The 16,871-nt window shown below is 43.4% G+C and overlaps 2 protein-coding genes across 2 annotated transcripts; one reads left to right on the top strand and one right to left on the bottom strand.

The window, feature by feature from the left end:
* The first annotated feature begins 2,544 nt into the window (after nucleotides 1-2,544).
* Nucleotides 2,545-3,573, top strand: LOC143531876 (mitogen-activated protein kinase kinase kinase 20-like). The gene has a single exon (XM_077027078.1). The coding sequence runs from the start codon at nucleotides 2,556-2,558 to the stop codon at nucleotides 3,558-3,560; it is 1,005 nt and encodes a 334-aa protein (XP_076883193.1). The 5' UTR covers nucleotides 2,545-2,555; the 3' UTR covers nucleotides 3,561-3,573.
* An 11,223-nt stretch (nucleotides 3,574-14,796) lies between these two features.
* On the bottom strand, nucleotides 14,797-16,411 carry LOC143531854 (uncharacterized). The gene is made up of 3 exons (XM_077027061.1): nucleotides 15,967-16,411; nucleotides 15,691-15,876; nucleotides 14,797-15,117 (listed from the first exon to the last, which is right to left on the bottom strand). Exons 1-3 carry the CDS (start codon nucleotides 16,405-16,407, stop codon nucleotides 14,833-14,835), a joined length of 912 nt encoding a protein of 303 aa, XP_076883176.1. The 5' UTR covers nucleotides 16,408-16,411; the 3' UTR covers nucleotides 14,797-14,832.
* Nucleotides 16,412-16,871: the final 460 nt, after the last annotated feature.

Raw genomic sequence — 16,871 nt, forward strand, 5'->3', positions numbered from 1 at the left:
ATGGAGATATAAGATATAATACCGTTCCAAGGTGTTGGAGTATTTATAGCCGAATGTAGGTTTCCAAGCAGGTACAGCCGGCTGAATAGTATTCCTGTTCTACCAACCGTGGGCTACGCACGTGCCATGCTGATGGTTGGTGGGTAGGCAGCGGCTGATAGTGACCAGGCCGGCTGTGTACTATTCATTTTCCACCAACTGCAGGCTATGGACGTGCCCCGACAGGGGTTGGTGAGTAGGCAGCGGCTGATAGTGACTTTAAGTACTAGAGCGTGCTGCCCGTCGTACTGTTGTCAGTGAGCTGTCGTAGCTTTGGTCAGATCTTTTGTCCATACCTTGGCAGGTACAGTACAAAAGATCCTCCAGTATCGTACGGACTGGCTCATTTGGGCGGGAGTATTCCCGGCTTTGAGCGGGAATGTTCCCGGCTTGCTCATCCCCTCTTCAGGTGACATTACTGAATTATTTGAGAGTTAGTGCCTTGTGCGTGTAGCCTTGCTGCGCGGGTAGCCTTCCCTGATGGCTAGTATCCGTAGCTGCGGGAACAGGCGGAGTACTTCACCATTGGGAGGCTTTTCTTGCAGGAACAGCTTGCGTACTGCGCGTAAGGACGTCGCGTCTCTGAGCATGGTTGGTCCTGCGGATCCAGTTGGTCTTTGCGCAGACGTCCCTTTAAGGTGAGTCTTGCGAGTTCAACCGCGCAGACGTCTCTCTTCGAGGTGAGTCTTGCGGGTCCAACTGCGCAGACGTCCCTGTTTAAGGTGAGTCTTGCGGGTCCAACTGGGCTCTGCTGGGACTTACCTCTTCAAACGTCATGCACAACTGATTGCAAAATAACGTGTTAATTGGATTATAAATGCTCTATAAGCTTTTAATTTTAAGATATCTTAGTACGTCTACATGTATGTATAAGTTGGAAAAACTTGTGAAAATGTGTTTTCCCTTTTTCACTAACTTTGGACACTACTATTTATATTCATGAATTATGCTCTAATTAATTATTTACTGACTTTCATTGTCTGTGATAAGTGCTCCCGCTAAAACTAAAATATGTTAAATTAGAGTTTAGATGAATGAAAGATTGATACCCAAAGTAATGTGTTTGATATAAAACTTGAAAGGAAAAATAGATAAAAGTTGTCTCATATATTGGGCACTTCGTTCGGTTTACGAGCCAAGCAACAAGCAAAGGTCGGTTCGATTCACCTCATATTCTTTAATGTACTTTATATGGAATTCATATACACAAATATATAATTTGTTTTTATAATTATCTTAAACATTAAAATATTAAATATAATTGTTTGTTAATTATTGAATATCTTCAACTACAGTGCTTTACAAAGATACAAGTAAAAAATAATTATATTTAGCATTCCGTATTTCAATATTTAAGATAGTTATAAAAATAAATTGTTTAATTTTGCATATATACTAATATAAATAATTTATTTTTTAAATATTAATTATTTTTATTTATACTATATCCAACTTCAAGCTTCAATTTTTATAAAAATTTACAAACTACTACTACTTTTTGTAAAGCATATTAATTTATTTTCATGTACATTAACTTAAAACATTTTTCTTTTAAAAAAAATAAAGAGAAAAAAAAAGGAAAAAACCAATGCTTAAAAACTTGTTCTATGCCACTCGAAAATGTTTGAAAAATGCTCGCTTGATTTTCGCTTTGTTCGATTTTGGGTCAGTTTGATTTTGAACCGACCGGCTCAATTCGATCTGTAAACGAGCCAAGCAATGGGCAAGCCCTCGCTCAGCTTGGCTCGTCTCATACTTTAATTAATAAGTATTAGAGTGGAGTGCTCTTTATTCATTCCAACTGACAATTTATTTACTATAAAAATGTAATTTTTTACATGTTATATTTCATGTATTCTACTAGATTATTTTCTAAAACTAAAAAGTATCTCAATTTATTTCAATTGATAAATAGCTATTTTCTCTGCGTACGATATTAATAAGTTTTGGTTTGAAACAAAATCGCTGACCTATGGGCTATGGCCATCGCATTCCCTAAGTCGGGGAGCTCCCATTCAACTCACAAATTTCCCGAATGAGGTTGGGCGTCAATTGCCGAATCACCATCACGTAGGAGTTATGTATTTTGGCATCTTCAATCAAATATCTAACATATTATTTGGTATTATTTTTACAACAATAAAGCTCCATCGTTGGTTAAGTAGCTAGCTATTCATGATATACAAAGGCCAAAGTTCATGGTAGTAGTATAGGTTAGTGACTGACTAATCACACACAAGTTTAAGACATCTCTATCACAAGTAGGCGCAAAATGACACTTCTACCCCCAACCATGTCAACCACATTCTAAACTGGTGTACGCTATTTCCGCAGTACCAAATAAATATCCTTAAATATCACGTGCGCCAATATTTTCGTCTAAACTTAAAATATCATTATTTATTAATTCTTATATAATTCCAAATCCAACTTGCATTCCAATCTCCACACGCCTATATATATATAAACATACACAAATTTCACATCATTCCACACTTCAAAGAAAACATAATTCAATGCCTATGGAGTGGGTTAGAGGTAAAACAATCGGTCACGGAAGCTTTGCGTCAGTCAGTTTAGCAAAACCCGTAAACCCGACTTCGGGTTCAGGTTCGGGTAAGGCTTACCCGAACCTCATAGCGGTGAAATCTTGTGGCGTGTCACACTCGGCATCATTAATGCACGAGCGAATAATATTAGAAGAGCTTAAAGATTGTCCCGATATAATTCGATGTTTCGGGGATTTGGTCACGGTAGAAAACGGTGAGAGGCTGTATAATGTTGCCTTGGAGTATGCCTCCGGTGGAGCATTGTCGGAAAAAGTCCGGTTGCCGGAGAATCAAGTCCGGCGGTACACAAATTCAATTTTGAATGGGCTTGAGTTTATTCATAGGAATGGGTTTGTGCACTGTGATATCAAGCTTCAGAATATTTTGTTAGTTAATAATGGCGGGAAAGAATCGGTTAAGATAGCCGATTTCGGGTTGGCGAAAAGAGAAGCCGGAGATGTGGATTTGAAGTACGAAATTAGGGGAACTCCGATGTATATGGCGCCGGAGACAGTCACCGGCGGCGAGCAGGAGTCGCCGTCGGATATATGGGCGTTAGGGTGTCTGGTGACGGAGATGATCACCGGAAACCCGGTCTGGAACTGCTCCGACGTCGGAGGTTTGTTGATGAAAATCGGTGTCGGCGCCGCGATTCCGGATATTCCCGGGAAATTATCTGACGACGGAAAGGATTTCCTGGGAAAATGTTTTGTGAAAGATCCTAGGAAAAGATGGACGGCTGAGATGCTTTTGGATCACCCGTTTATTAAAAGTGCAGTTGTTGATGAAGAAGCGGAGGATCAGATATCTCCGAGGGACCCATTTGGGTTTCTTGATTGGGAATCGGAGCAGTCGGAGGAAGAATTCCGGTCAGAGTTGCCGGAAATACTGCCGGCGACGAGGTTAGGGCAGCTGCTGACAGAGCAGAAACCTAATTGGTCGGTTTCCAACAGTTGGGTTAATGTAAGGTAGATGCCGGTAGTAGCAGTAGCAGCAGCAGCAGTAGCAGACTCAAAGCACCGAGGGAGGGTTGTGTTAACTATATATTCTTGGTATTTACAATTTTGACACGGATTTTTTTAATTGGTTATACAATATTTTAGTTGTAAATATAGATAGATAGATAGATAGATAGATAGATGGGAAGGTGTATATACACAAGAGTTTGTTATTATATGACTTATTTAACTATATATTCTTGGTATTTAGAAATTTCAATTTCAATTTTGTAATTTACAATTCTTTTTCTTCAATTCTAAGGTATCCATCATCATTGGAACTACCAATTGTGTATAAGCAATCAACTGTATATAACATAATGAACTTTAAAAGATGAAATTGAGAAGACTATTATACATAAGGTAACAAACTAGAAAAGAAAAAATTGAAAAGTGTATATAGTGGTTTTGAGTGTCGTTTCGAGCATAGTTTTTTTTTTTCAAATAATGGTAACTCGTCACAATCAGGCAGGTATAAGAAAACCAATCATTTGACTAATGAATCTTGATTTTGATTAAAATTGTTTATTTTATAAGTATTTAAATAGTATAAATATTTCATTAAAAAGGTGGCTGGTATAAGAAAACCAATCATTTGACTAATTAATCTTGATTTTGATTAAAATTGTTTATTTTATAAGTATTTACTTAGTATAAATATTTCATTAAAAAGGCGAGGGGTGTAACTTGCAAGTATCATGTTGGGGTGTTCAAAGTAAACCAAAGGATGAAAGCAAGGATCTTTTTGCCACAAATTTGATGACTCTTGCAGGATTGGATCCTACTACTCTTTAAAAAAAAAAAGTTGTATTTAATATTTAATAATATTCGGGGCACCTTGCTTTAGAATTATATTTATGTTTTCTAAACAAAAACGTTTAAGATATTTTAATATCAACCAACATTAAACTTATTATATTATACGGCCTTTAAATTAGGACCAACCCCAAAGAATAGTTTTATATGTTGTATTATATCATATTTCGTGTGAAATAAACTTGTGTCCGCTCAAGTTGGTCAAAGATTGTAGACGTTCTTCCTTTTCTCCGAACGGAGGCATCCTATTATCCCACCTACCTATGTTTATGCCTCCAACTCTCCAAGTGACATCGGTCATTTTTTTATTAGTTTAGTAGTTTAAGAAGACAAGTTTTCCAATCAACTCAAAAGTTATTGGCAAGTTGACTTCATTCCTTGCGTGCCCAAAAGAGCGGGCTTATAATATTCCATAAAATTTGCAGCCCGATAAACAAGACGGTTAATGGGACGATAAGAGCAAGCTTATATTCTTACGGTATTCGGTGCCTTAATTTGGGCTTATTTAAAGCCCCATCGTAACACTGTTTAGCATGCAACTACTCTTTGTGATTTAATTTTGTATGGCTGCACAGGTTGTTTTAGGGAAATATTTCAAAATAAGTTCATCTATTATATTTGTTTAAAGTGGCTATTGGCGATGGTGGCGGCAGTAGAGGTGCACAAATCGGTTAACCGGTTAATTTCCTAACCGGGTTTTTTTTGGCTGGAAATAACCGGTTAGACCGGTTAATCGGGTCGGGTACTAACCGGTTTTGATAAATTAATAAAAAAAAAATCGGTTAACCGGTCAGGTAAAAACCTGTTATTGATTAAAAAATCGGTTAACTGGTTAGTAACCGGTTTTGAGATCAATAATATAAACCGGTTACTAACCGGCGGTTAAGATCGGTTAGTAACCGGTTAGGATCCGACCGGTTAGTTACCGGTTAGCTTTTCGGTTAGAAACCGGTTTCTAACTGACGCTAGGGTTTGATAAGTGTTTACTTTTTTAGGCGAAGGAGATAATCAATGAAAAACTTGATACACGATTCTATAACAATAGTGAAGAGGTATGTACCCGCCTCAACACCGAGCAAGGCGGGTCAACCCACAAGATAAAGACATTATGAAGGCACAAAGCCAAAACCTATGCGCATGGCGCATACAAAACATGCTCAGGCATCATATGCCCAGGCATACATATGCTCGCGCATCACATCAGCGCGCGGCGCATATCACATGCTCGTGCATATCACATCTGCCCAGGCACACATATGCTCGCGCATCACATATGCGCGCAGCGCATCAGCGCGCGGCGCATATCACATGCTCGTGCATATCACATCTGCGCATGAAATATCTGCGCGTGAGAATAAAGAGAAGACCTCGCGCATCCTCAGGATGGGCGCATATCACACGTGCACATAATCAACCTCGTCCTTATCCAAATCAGGATTAGGGCAACCTTGATTGTGCACGTCAGACAACCTTCCAGAAGGCATCTTTTTAAGGAATAGGGATATGCTGATGTTGACAGCTGCTAAATGAAAGGTGGACAGCTCAGCATGACTCATGGGTTACCACGTGATTATAACCAATGAAAAAGCACCAGGTGTCTCCGAGGACACGTGGCGCAAATCGATTGGAGGAGCCAACAAAACCCTAATCTGATCTCAGCTCAATTAGTGGAAACCCTAGCACTATAAATACAGCATCAACTCGACTTTGATGGACACATTCATACTCAATCATTGACAGTTACAGGCAGTGATATCACATTCAATCATATTGAATTACATTCACTCACAGTCAGTTACATACAAACACACAGTCTCACAATCATAGAGTATTCAGCTACTAAGCAATACTCTGGAGATTCCCTTACACATCATTATCATCTTCTCCTACACATACTGATTCTCACGCCGGAGGGTTACCCCAAAGAGGACCCCTCTGTCCCTTTCTGAGGGGTAAGTTAACGGCGCTGTTCATTTTGTAGGTGGAAGAACACGGATCCAGAAGAACCATCGGTGAAATAGTACAATCAAAACCAGAGGAAAGTAGATCTGCTACCAGCGAGTAGATCCACGTTTCTTCATTGGCGCCATCCGTGGGATAGCGCCAATGGTATTAGGTTGGACTTCAAGAGTACCAACAATGAGGCTGAGTATGAAGCCCTGCTGGCTGGTCTGCGCATTGCGCGCAAGTTTGGGGTTAAAAGGCTAGAGGCCCATGTTGATTCTTACTTGGTAGCTGCTCAGGTCAACGGCCTATATGACGCCAAGGAGAACACAATGCCTCTATATCTAGAGCAGGCAAAAAAGCTCGTTGAGCAGTTTGACTTCTTCAGAATCATACACATCTCGCGCAGCGAAAACAAGTCCACTGACGCGTTGAGTAAAATGGCGTCAACTAATTTTGATCACTTTGGCAAATATGTCAGGGTGGAAGTAATGAGCAGCCCGTCAGTGCAAACGCAATCGGTCCTTGTAATTCATACAACCCCTTCATCATGGATAACTCCAATAATGGAATTCCTGAAGGAGGGGAAGTTACCGGACGATCGCACACAGGCGAGGAAGATAAGACACAAGGCGCAGAACTATGAACTACTTGAGGGTACATTATATCGATGCTCTTATCTTGGACCGCTCATGAAATTCCTGGATGCTGAAGAAGCAAGCTATGTGATTAGGGAGATTCACGAAGGAATCTGCGGAATACACGCTGGCCCGCGCATGGTGGTTGCCAAGGCAATGAGCGCAGGCTACTATTGGCCAGGCATGTACTTGGATGCGCTAAAAGAAATCCAAAAATGCAAGGCATGTCAGAGCCACGCGCCAAACACCATGCGGCCAAAGAACAACTTGATTCCAGTGACCTCCGCATGGCCTTTCCATAAATGGGCCATTGATATTGTGGGGCCCCTGCCGCAAGCGCAAGGGCGAGTGAAATTTTGGTAGTGGCAGTAGACTATTTCACAAAATGGGTTGAAGCCAAGCCACTAGCAAAAATCACAGCTGAGGCGATGAAGCAATTTATCTGGAGCCACATCATTTGCCGTTTTGGCCTTCCTATGGAAATTGTGAGCGACAATGGCAAACAATTCACTGACAGGAAGATATCCAGCTGGCTCAAAGAATTGCACATCAACCAAATCTTCACTTCGGTCTACCACCCTCAAGGGAATGGCCAAGTGGAGCGCGCGAATCAAAGTTTGTTAAATGGGCTGAAGAAAAGGTTGGAGGGAGAATCCCATTCTTGGGTCGAAGAGTTACCTAATGTCCTGTGGGCGCACAGGACATTAAGCAAAACTAGCAACGGCGAATCCCCGTTCAGCCTAACCTATGGGACAGAGGCTATGATCCCAGCAGAAATTGGATGCCCATCCCATAGGGTACTCATGATGAGCAAGACTGACAACGAGCGCGAAAGAAGATTGGACCTCAACTTGCTTGAAGGGCGCAGAGAAGCGGCTATCATCAATGAAGCCAAATACAAGAAAAAGCGGGAAAAATATTATAATCAGCGCGTTAAAGAATGCCACTTCAAGAAAAATGATTTTGTCCTTCAAAACAATGAAGCTAGCCGCGCGATACCACCAGGAAAAATGTCCCCCAATTGGGAGGGACCTTATCAAATTTCAGAAGATTTGGGGAAAGGCGCGTACACTTTAAAAGATTTGAATGGAAAAAAGATACCGCGCGCGTGGAACGCGGCACAGCTTAGAAAATGCTTCATGTAAAAGTTCAAATATGTAATCAAGGCTTTTAAGCCATCATGAATGATGATTCGCGCTATCTTTCAATATTTGTTCTATTACCTTTGCATACATGTTTCACACTTCCTTTATTAATTTGGAGCAATATGACAACACTATATTGACTTCAAAACAAAATAAAACGAAGTAAAACATACATGCGCGAGCCTTAGCTCAAACGCGTTAACGAGTCTTAACTCTAAAACGTCAGGGCCTTAGCCCAAACCTACGAGCCTTAGCTCAAACACGTTAATGAGTCTTAACTATAAAAACGTCAGGGCCTTAGCCCCAAACAAAGAGCCTTAGCTCAAAACATTCACAAACATCCATCTTACATCCCGCGCAGCCTGATCATAAAAATCCCTAAACACAACTAAGGCAAAGTACATGCCAAATCATAGTTGTTAAGGTCTCAGGTCGAGGTCGCGCGCGGAATCATAGTGGATATCTGAGTAACACATGCTGACATGTAATGGCTAAAACTCATACTTCCATATAAAAAACGCGCGACAACGACGCGCAAAAAAGGAATTGTGAAAAGTCATCGCGCATGTCAGCATAAACAAGATACTGCGAAACCACTTACAAAATAGGACTATGGTTAAGCGAATAATTTCCTTACAACCTTATTCTTATTTTAACGTGCAAGCATATCTTATATCTATACAAGCAAACATGAAGAGATGAATGGAAATGCGCAAGATGTGAAAAAAGGGAAAACAAGTTTCATTCCATAGCATTGAAATTTACAAGTATGATGAGTTACAAATTACAATTATAAATAAAAAATATATAAAATTTGATGAAGGGCTTCTCAAGTCTCCACGTCGACGTCAGCCGCTTCATCACCCTCATCATCTCCCTCAGCATCTGGCGCGGCCCGCTCCTCATCTCCGAACTGACCATAGTCAAGTTCTTCCTCCTCATTGGAGTCTTCTATTACGACGGTGTCAGGAGCAGATTCTTTCGCAGCGCCAGAGCCGCTGGCAGGGGCAACATCCCTCGCGCCACCATCATCGCCACCAGCCCTCTCGCATTCATCGAGCAACTTCTTTAGCGCGCCGAGGTCGGGCTGGTCAGCAAGCGCAGCTATCTGCAAATTATTAGAAAAGTATTGAGTACAAAACACTTGGAAAATTAATCAAGAAAAACTCATTAAGGTCGAGGTACCTGCATAAGGATGGGGATGGGAGTATTCATATACTTCTCCCCCACCGCGGCCATGTCCGCGCAGGCCGCGTCGCTCTTGTAAGGGTACTCGGATGGGTTCTTCTTCAACATGCCATATTCATACCCATCCGTAAACCCTTCAGCTCGACCCACCAAGCGCGCGGCAGCATTGCAGTCCATCACAAGGGCCTGAAACTCGGCGGAATATTTCATCGCCAAAGCGCAACGAGTCATGCCCTGTGACACCAGCCATTGGCGATCCTGCGCGAGGCCAGCAACAGACGTCTCGAGGGCAGGAACCTGGGAGTTTAATAACTCAACAGTTTCCTTGGTCTTTTTTAGCTCCTCTTTATCAGACGCTGCTGCCGCCAAAATTTTTTCTTTCTCCGCCTGCGCAGCATCAAGTGCTTCCTGGCTGGACGCTGCCGTCGCCAAGACCTCATCTCTATCGGCCTGCGCGGCCGCCAACTCCTTCTTCAGGCGCGTAACCTCGCTCTCCAGTGATGATTTCTCAGTGATACTCTGGACGATAGCTTGGTCACGCGCCTCCGCCTGCTGTTCCAAGACACGCACTCTCCGCGCGTACTTGGCAACTTCGGCCTCCGCCACCTGCTGCTTCTCCCGCGCAGCTTGGAGCTCATGCCCGCGCTTGATAAAGGCGGTGTTGGCACTTGCTCGGTTTTCGCTGAGCTCCGCCTGGAGTTTCTCAGCTCGTGCGCGAGCATCAGAAAGGTTCCAGGCGGCCACCTTAGCCTCTCGCTGGGCTTCCACAAGAGCATCGCGTACTTTAATATAATCACGACGAAGCTCCTGGGAGGCAGCAAAAAAAGCTGACCCAGCGAAAATATGGTCATTCAGCAAGTCCGCGCGGGTGCGCTCCTCCTGATACCTCCTTTCAGTAGGAGGCACGGCATGAGCCCAGAAGTCCTCGCATACGCCCATGGATTGGAAGGAACTGTCTTCATTAATATTCCATCTCGGGCGGTAAACGTGGTCACCTTCCTGCAAAACACAAGAAATGTTCTAAGTCATAAAACATACTTATATGGAGGTACGCGCAGCGGAGCAAAAAATTAAAACATACCTGCGGGGATGAAGCAGAAAAGTCAGCGCCAGCCCCACCAGAAGTCTGCGCGGCGAACTCTTGTGGCATCGCAGGGCTGGCGCGGTCTCCCAAGGAGTCTTCAGCTTGAGCCCCCTCATCCTCCTCATCTTCTTCAATAGGCCTCTTCTCCTGCGACCTGGAGGGCTCCAAACCAGTCTCGCGGGGAGGGCTGCGTGTAGGTTGAGGCGAGGGAGGTCTCGACGCCGCCAGTTCGGCGCGCAATACGGTTTCCTGCTCCTTGGTAATCCCAATAAGAGGAGACTCAGCACTAGCAGGAGCAGGAGCAGAACCAGCGGCGCCGGCAACGGCGCCAGGAGTGTCAACAGCAACTTGTGCGCCAGCTACAACTCCTACGAACAAATCAACAAGGAAAAATGGTTTATGACTGAATCCAAAAGAAAAAATTCAGAAGACAAATGTGCAAAACATACCTTGGCGCAATTCTATTCGCGCGGCGAACATCGCCATAAAGTTCATTCTACCCTTTTCAGAGGGTAGAACAGGGGACTTCGAAGCAGACCCCGGCGCAGTCTCAGCACCTTGTGGCGCCTGCGGCTGATCTGCGACCGTCGCCGGTCCTGCAAACATTCAAAGGAGAAAAGGTTTAATAATAATTCAATCAGATGAAGATAAGCAAAGTATACCTGTCGCAGGCGCGGCACCGCTTCTCTCTTCAGCCGCGCGAATAGAGGAGGTGACGCCACCATACCTCAAGTGGACAGGGGGTCTGCCCACTCTCACAGGCAGGGAAGCTAAAGAAACCTTGGTGGTAAACACCTGGGTTTCCTTAGGTCCCTTCGTTTGAGCATGGGGATGAGCGACAGGGGTGTCATCTTTCTTCTGTTTCTTACTGGCCCATGCGCCAGATTTCCCCTTAGCTTTGCGTTTTAGTAGGGGCGCCTCCTCTTCCTCCTCCTCCTCTTCCGCGAGCTCCAGCTCATAGTTTTCGAGCGCATCTGCAAAAACAAGAAACAGAATTGTTAATAAACTTTGGTATTCTAAAGGAATAAGCATAAGTGCGAAGGCTTACCAGGCGCGTCGCTATCAAAGTCAAATTCCAGATCCACTGGGATGAACATGTCATCGAAGCGATCTGGGAAACCAACCTCCCCAGCGCCAAGCGCGACGGAGCCACCCTCCACTTGATCATCATAGGCGGCGTGGATATAATCCTTGGTGACTGCGCAAAAACAAGTCAAGTGATATCAGCAAAACAATTATGTTCGCGCAGAAAAATAAATAAAGCAATGAAATAAACTTACATAACCCGTCGACTTGGATTACGGGCTCAAGCGCGCTGTCAGCCCACAGCTTACTCATGCCGACCCCCACCAGCGCCTCCTCGCGAATGCTCTTGGCGGGGGATGGTTCAGTGGTCAGCTTATTAACCCAGGCGCCAGTTGGGTTCTTGAGGACACCCTCATCCGCAGGCGCAGAAGAGGTAGAGCGCATGGTCATACGGATGGGGATCACACCAGCCCTTATGTAAAAGAACCTCTCAGACCAGTCATGAAGGCTCTTGAATGAAACAGTGGAGCACTTCACCTTCTGACTGCGAGGAATAAAAGAGAACCAATTGTCTTGGATCTTGGGCTTGTAAAAATACTGAAAGCGCCGAGGAGTGGGCTCCTCGCGCTGGGATTTGCACATGAACTCAAAGTGAGTCACGCGCACGAGTCCAAACGGATGGACTTGGGATATATGAATCCCATAGAACTTCAGCAGTGCACCCACAAACCTTGTTATCGGGAGACGAAGGTTGCAGTGGGTGAAAAAATGGCTATATAGGGATATATAGCCGGCAGGCGGGTCCGCCGCCGTTTGCCCGTCCCCAGGCAACATGCAGCCAAACAGGGTGGGAAAGCCCTGAGAGGCGATAAGGCTGTCAAGATCAGCCTGCCTCAATTTGCAGGGGATTTCATTCCACCTCCTCACCACCTTGGTCCTCCTTACCTCCTCCGATGAGCCCTCAGCAACCTTCTTCCCCTTGCCTTTCTTCTTCAACGTCGACATCACTACGGATTTCACGCGGCGTTTTCGAGAAACGATTGAGGTGATCGACGGGTTTGAGGAGTCCGAACAATCAGACATACAACTGAAAATCAAACGGAAACTTCTGAAGAACAGATTTTTGGGAAGCAGAAAAAAGGATAATCAGAAGACAAAGAAAGAAAAGCTTAGAAGAATAAGCAAGAAGGTGAAGGATAAAAACTCTAAGGGCTGGCTTTTATAGGCCCAGGAGAGAGAAATTTTGATGATGAACGGACTTCACGCGCCCCCACTCGCGGGTCTAAGCCAATGCGAGCGTCACACGTGTCCCTGACACTGTGTGAGGAGACATGAAAGGAAACTATACGGCTGCTGCCAGAGTTCACGTGCCCCCACTCGCAGGAACGGACCAACGCGAGCGCGACACGTGTCCCTGACAGCATGTGAGGGGACACGAAAGGCAACTGTAGCACCTCGAGCACACGAAATGTCTGACACGTCTCCATCACTGACCCACGTCAGCAACCGTCACGTACACAGACGATTCGTTTTCAACCGAATGGATAGAACTTCGCGCAACGATGGAAACAACCAAGAAAACGACAAAAACCCGTTAAAAGACCAAATCAGTAAGTCTAATATCTATCTTACCGCGCTCGCGCGAGATAAGACACACATTAGACTGGGGGGGCTTGAAGAGGTATGTACCCGCCTCAACACCGAGCAAGGCGGGTCAACCCACAAGATAAAGACATTATGAAGGCACAAAGCCAAAACCTATGCGCATGGCGCATACAAAACATGCTCAGGCATCATATGCCCAGGCATACATATGCTCGCGCATCACATATGCGCGCGGCGCATCAGCGCGCGGCGCATATCACATGCTCGTGCATATCACATCTGCCCAGGCACACATATGCTCGCGCATCACATATGCGCACAGCGCATCAGCGCGCGGCGCATATCACATGCTCGTGCATATCACATCTGCGCATGAAATATCTGCGCGTGAGAATAAAGAGAAGACCTCGCGCATCCTCAGGATGGGCGCATATCACACGTGCACATAATCAACCTCGTCCTTATCCAAATCAGGATTAGGGCAACCTTGATTGTGCACGTCAGACAACCTTCCAGAAGGCATCTTTTTAAGGAATAAGGATATGCTGATGTTGACAGCTGCTAAATGAAAGGTGGACAGCTCAGCATGACTCATGGGTTACCACGTGATTATAACCAATGAAAAAGCACCAGGTGTCTCCGAGGACACGTGGCGCAAATCGATTGGAGGAGGCCAACAAAACCCTAATCTGATCTCAGCTCAATTAGTGGAAACCCTAGCACTATAAATACAGCATCAACTCCACTTTGATGGACACATTCATACTCAATCATTGACAGTTACAGGCAGTGATATCACATTCAATCATATTGAATTACATTCACTCACAGTCAGTTACATACAAACACACAGTCTCACAATCATAGAGTATTCAGCTACTAAGCAATACTCTGGAGATTCCCTTACACATCATTATCATCTTCTCCTACACATACTGATTCTCACGCCGGAGGGTTACCCCAAAGAGGACCCCTCTGTCCCTTTCTGAGGGGTAAGTTAACGGCGCTGTTCATTTTGTAGGTGGAAGAACACGGATCCAGAAGAACCATCGGTGAAATAGTACAATCAAAACCCGAGGAAAGTAGATCTGCTACCAGCGAGTAGATCCACGTTTCTTCAAATAGGTTTATGAGAATATGTGATCTATGAAGAATGTGCCACCAAGAATCTTGAACTTCTAAACTTAAGTATCGATCAAACTTGTCACGGTTTATTCACAATATGAACAATATGATTGTAACATTAACCGTGCCTCCGCTACCCTTATTTATTTTTATACATCTTACGTTTTGACTTATTTTGATATGTATTCATGTAACTGAAGTGTTTGCATTGTCCCCCCTATGTGTGCCTTGAATTTATGTTATGTTCGCTTTTGTAAGTTTACAGCTTTTCCCTATTTATAAACTTTTTTTATAAATACAACTGCATCAAATTTATAGATATCAAAAAGGTAACACATCATAAATGCTATTGGCCTTTAGTAAAAATAAATCAACGGTCCAAACTCCAAACCACCAAGTGCCATTAATTTACACTTAAAAAAGTACAAGAGTCATAATGTAGTGTTACTTAAAAAGTATATATATCATTAAATAGTTAAAAATAAATAAATAAATAAATATCACAACTATAGATCCGTTCACGTTCCCAATCACCACCGACACCTCCCTCCAGGTCATCAGCTGGCCCACCAGTTAACAACTGCCCGTAACACTCAGATCTGCCCGAACTCACCTTCAATCTCTCATCTTTAAAAAAAATTAAACAAAATTTAACTGTAATAATAATTTACTAATTTACACAACATTGCAAGAGTTTTTGAGTGAAAGTGGCACATTGACTTTGGTGGGCTTGTAGGCAATGTCACATGAAACCCTTCTATGGAACTTGGGTTTCACGAGTTTGCCGAGCACATACGCCTTGGCTTTCACCGTGAAAGTCAGGTTCAGCGGCACTGGTGCGGTCATTTTGCCGTTCTGGCTACTCCAGTTCACACCGCCGCCGTATAATGGAACATGGCGGCCCTGTATGTTCACACTCACTAGCCTGTGCCCCTTTCTTGACTGGTAAAATTTCTTGATCTGCAAGATACACATTTAATTATGAAACCGATGTTACAGTAACTAGATTCGTGTGAAATTGAGATAAAATCAACAATGCCCTTGCGAAAATTAAAATCAAATTAGCAACATTCATGTGAAATTGGGATTAAATTAGCAAGACTTAGGTGAAATTGAGATCAAATTAGCAAGATTTATGTGAGATTGGGATCAAATTAGCAAGACTTAGGTGAAATTGAGATCAAATTAGCAAGATTTATGTGAGATTGGGATCAAATTAGCAAAATACCTATGTGAATACTGAGATCAAATTAACAAGATCCATGTAAAATTGAGATCATATTAGCAATACCCATTTGAAATTGAGATCAAATTAGCAAGATTTATGTAAAATTGAGATCATAGCAGCAAGATCCAAGCAAAATTGGGATCCAATTAGCAAGATCCGAGTGAAATTGGGTTCAAATTAACAACACCCATGTGAAATTACGATAAAATAAGCAAGATTTATGTGAAATTGGGATAAAATTAGCAACACCCATGTGAAATTGACACCAAATTACTACAATTTAGCTGAAAACTCGAGTGACTTACAGTTCCGGAAGCTAGAGTTAGCTCGGTATATGACAGATCAATAGGCGTGGATGAAACATGAACTCCAAAGAAGGTACCCCTGTTTCGGAAACTGAACTTAATGGTAGCATTCAAATTCACCATCTCTGTAGCAACCCCAGACGCATCCGCTCCAGCATTCACCACAAACTCATCAAACGAAATACTCTGCAATTCAATTCAATTCAAAACATCAAATTCCAAACCCCCAATTCAATTCAATTCACTCACCCAAAACCAAAACCAATACCCAATTACCCTCATAACAATATCCGGTTTCTGCGGCTTAGCAGCAGCCCACAACACCAACGCGAAGAACGAGAACAGCACAAAGAACCCGACAACAAACGCCAGAAAGTAACACCGGCGAGGTATCCCACGGCGGTAATGATCGTCAACGAGACCCTCTTCCTCAATGGCGTCGAACCCTTTTCCGTCTTTCGGAGCCTGGGTGGGTTTTCTGGATCCGGGTCGGAGGGACCCGGAGAAGCGGGTGGAGGAAGAGTTGCGGGAGTGGCGGCCCGGGGAGGCGTTGGGGCTTAAGACAGGGGTAGAGTGGAAGGAATTGGTGGTTTTCTCGCCGTCGTGGGAGTCACGTGAGGGGCTCTGGACGAAGTAGACGGGGCGGATGGGAGATCTGGTCGGAGACGACGCCGTTTGGCTCGTCACCTCAGAATCGGTCTTTGCGTGCATTGACATGTTTGATGTTTTCTTTGGGTTTTTTTTTGACGGTGTGTTTTTTTTCTTTAGGAATGAAGGAGAAGTGAAGTCTTGCTAGTAAAGGCTGGAATTTTGGGTCTTTATTGATAGTATATGGACAAAGTGTGATTGATTCCAGCTATTAATTGTTTAATTTTTTTACTTATTAAAATATCTTTATAATTTAGTTTTGCTTGTTAATAAATTTTGATAGTGACTATGTTGTGTCTGTTCTAGCGTCTTGTTAAGTTTATTGTTGGTCATATTCAGTAAAAGGATTGTTCGGTAAATCAAAAGTTCTATTATCTAGTTTCAGTGTAATCACTAATTTTTAAATTGATTGAGCTATATTAGTTGAATATATTTTACACTGTTGCTTTCTTTAAAATGATGTTAGCCTTTTAATGGCTTATAGTCTCTTAATGATTAAGAGGTGACCTTAAGTCTGAACGATTAAAAATAGT

This window comes from Bidens hawaiensis, unplaced genomic scaffold (assembly GCF_021521415.1).
Source record: "Bidens hawaiensis isolate Kalapana, Puna unplaced genomic scaffold, B.hawaiensis_p1.1 tig00009272_1, whole genome shotgun sequence".
In the NCBI taxonomy this organism is placed as follows: domain Eukaryota; kingdom Viridiplantae; phylum Streptophyta; class Magnoliopsida; order Asterales; family Asteraceae; genus Bidens; species Bidens hawaiensis.

Excerpts from the sequence above, each read along its gene's own strand:
- LOC143531876 (XM_077027078.1), top strand. The coding sequence starts at position 2,556 with ATGCCTATGGAGTGGGTTAGAGGTAAAACAATCGGTCACGGAAGCTTT.
- LOC143531854 (XM_077027061.1), bottom strand. The coding sequence starts at position 16,407 with ATGTCAATGCACGCAAAGACCGATTCTGAGGTGACGAGCCAAACGGCG. Across the intron at positions 15,877-15,966 it reads AACCGGATATTGTTATGAGG|AGTATTTCGTTTGATGAGTT; the intron begins GTAATTGGGTAT and ends ATTGAATTGCAG. Across the intron at positions 15,118-15,690 it reads TAACTCTAGCTTCCGGAACT|ATCAAGAAATTTTACCAGTC; the intron begins GTAAGTCACTCG and ends TGTATCTTGCAG.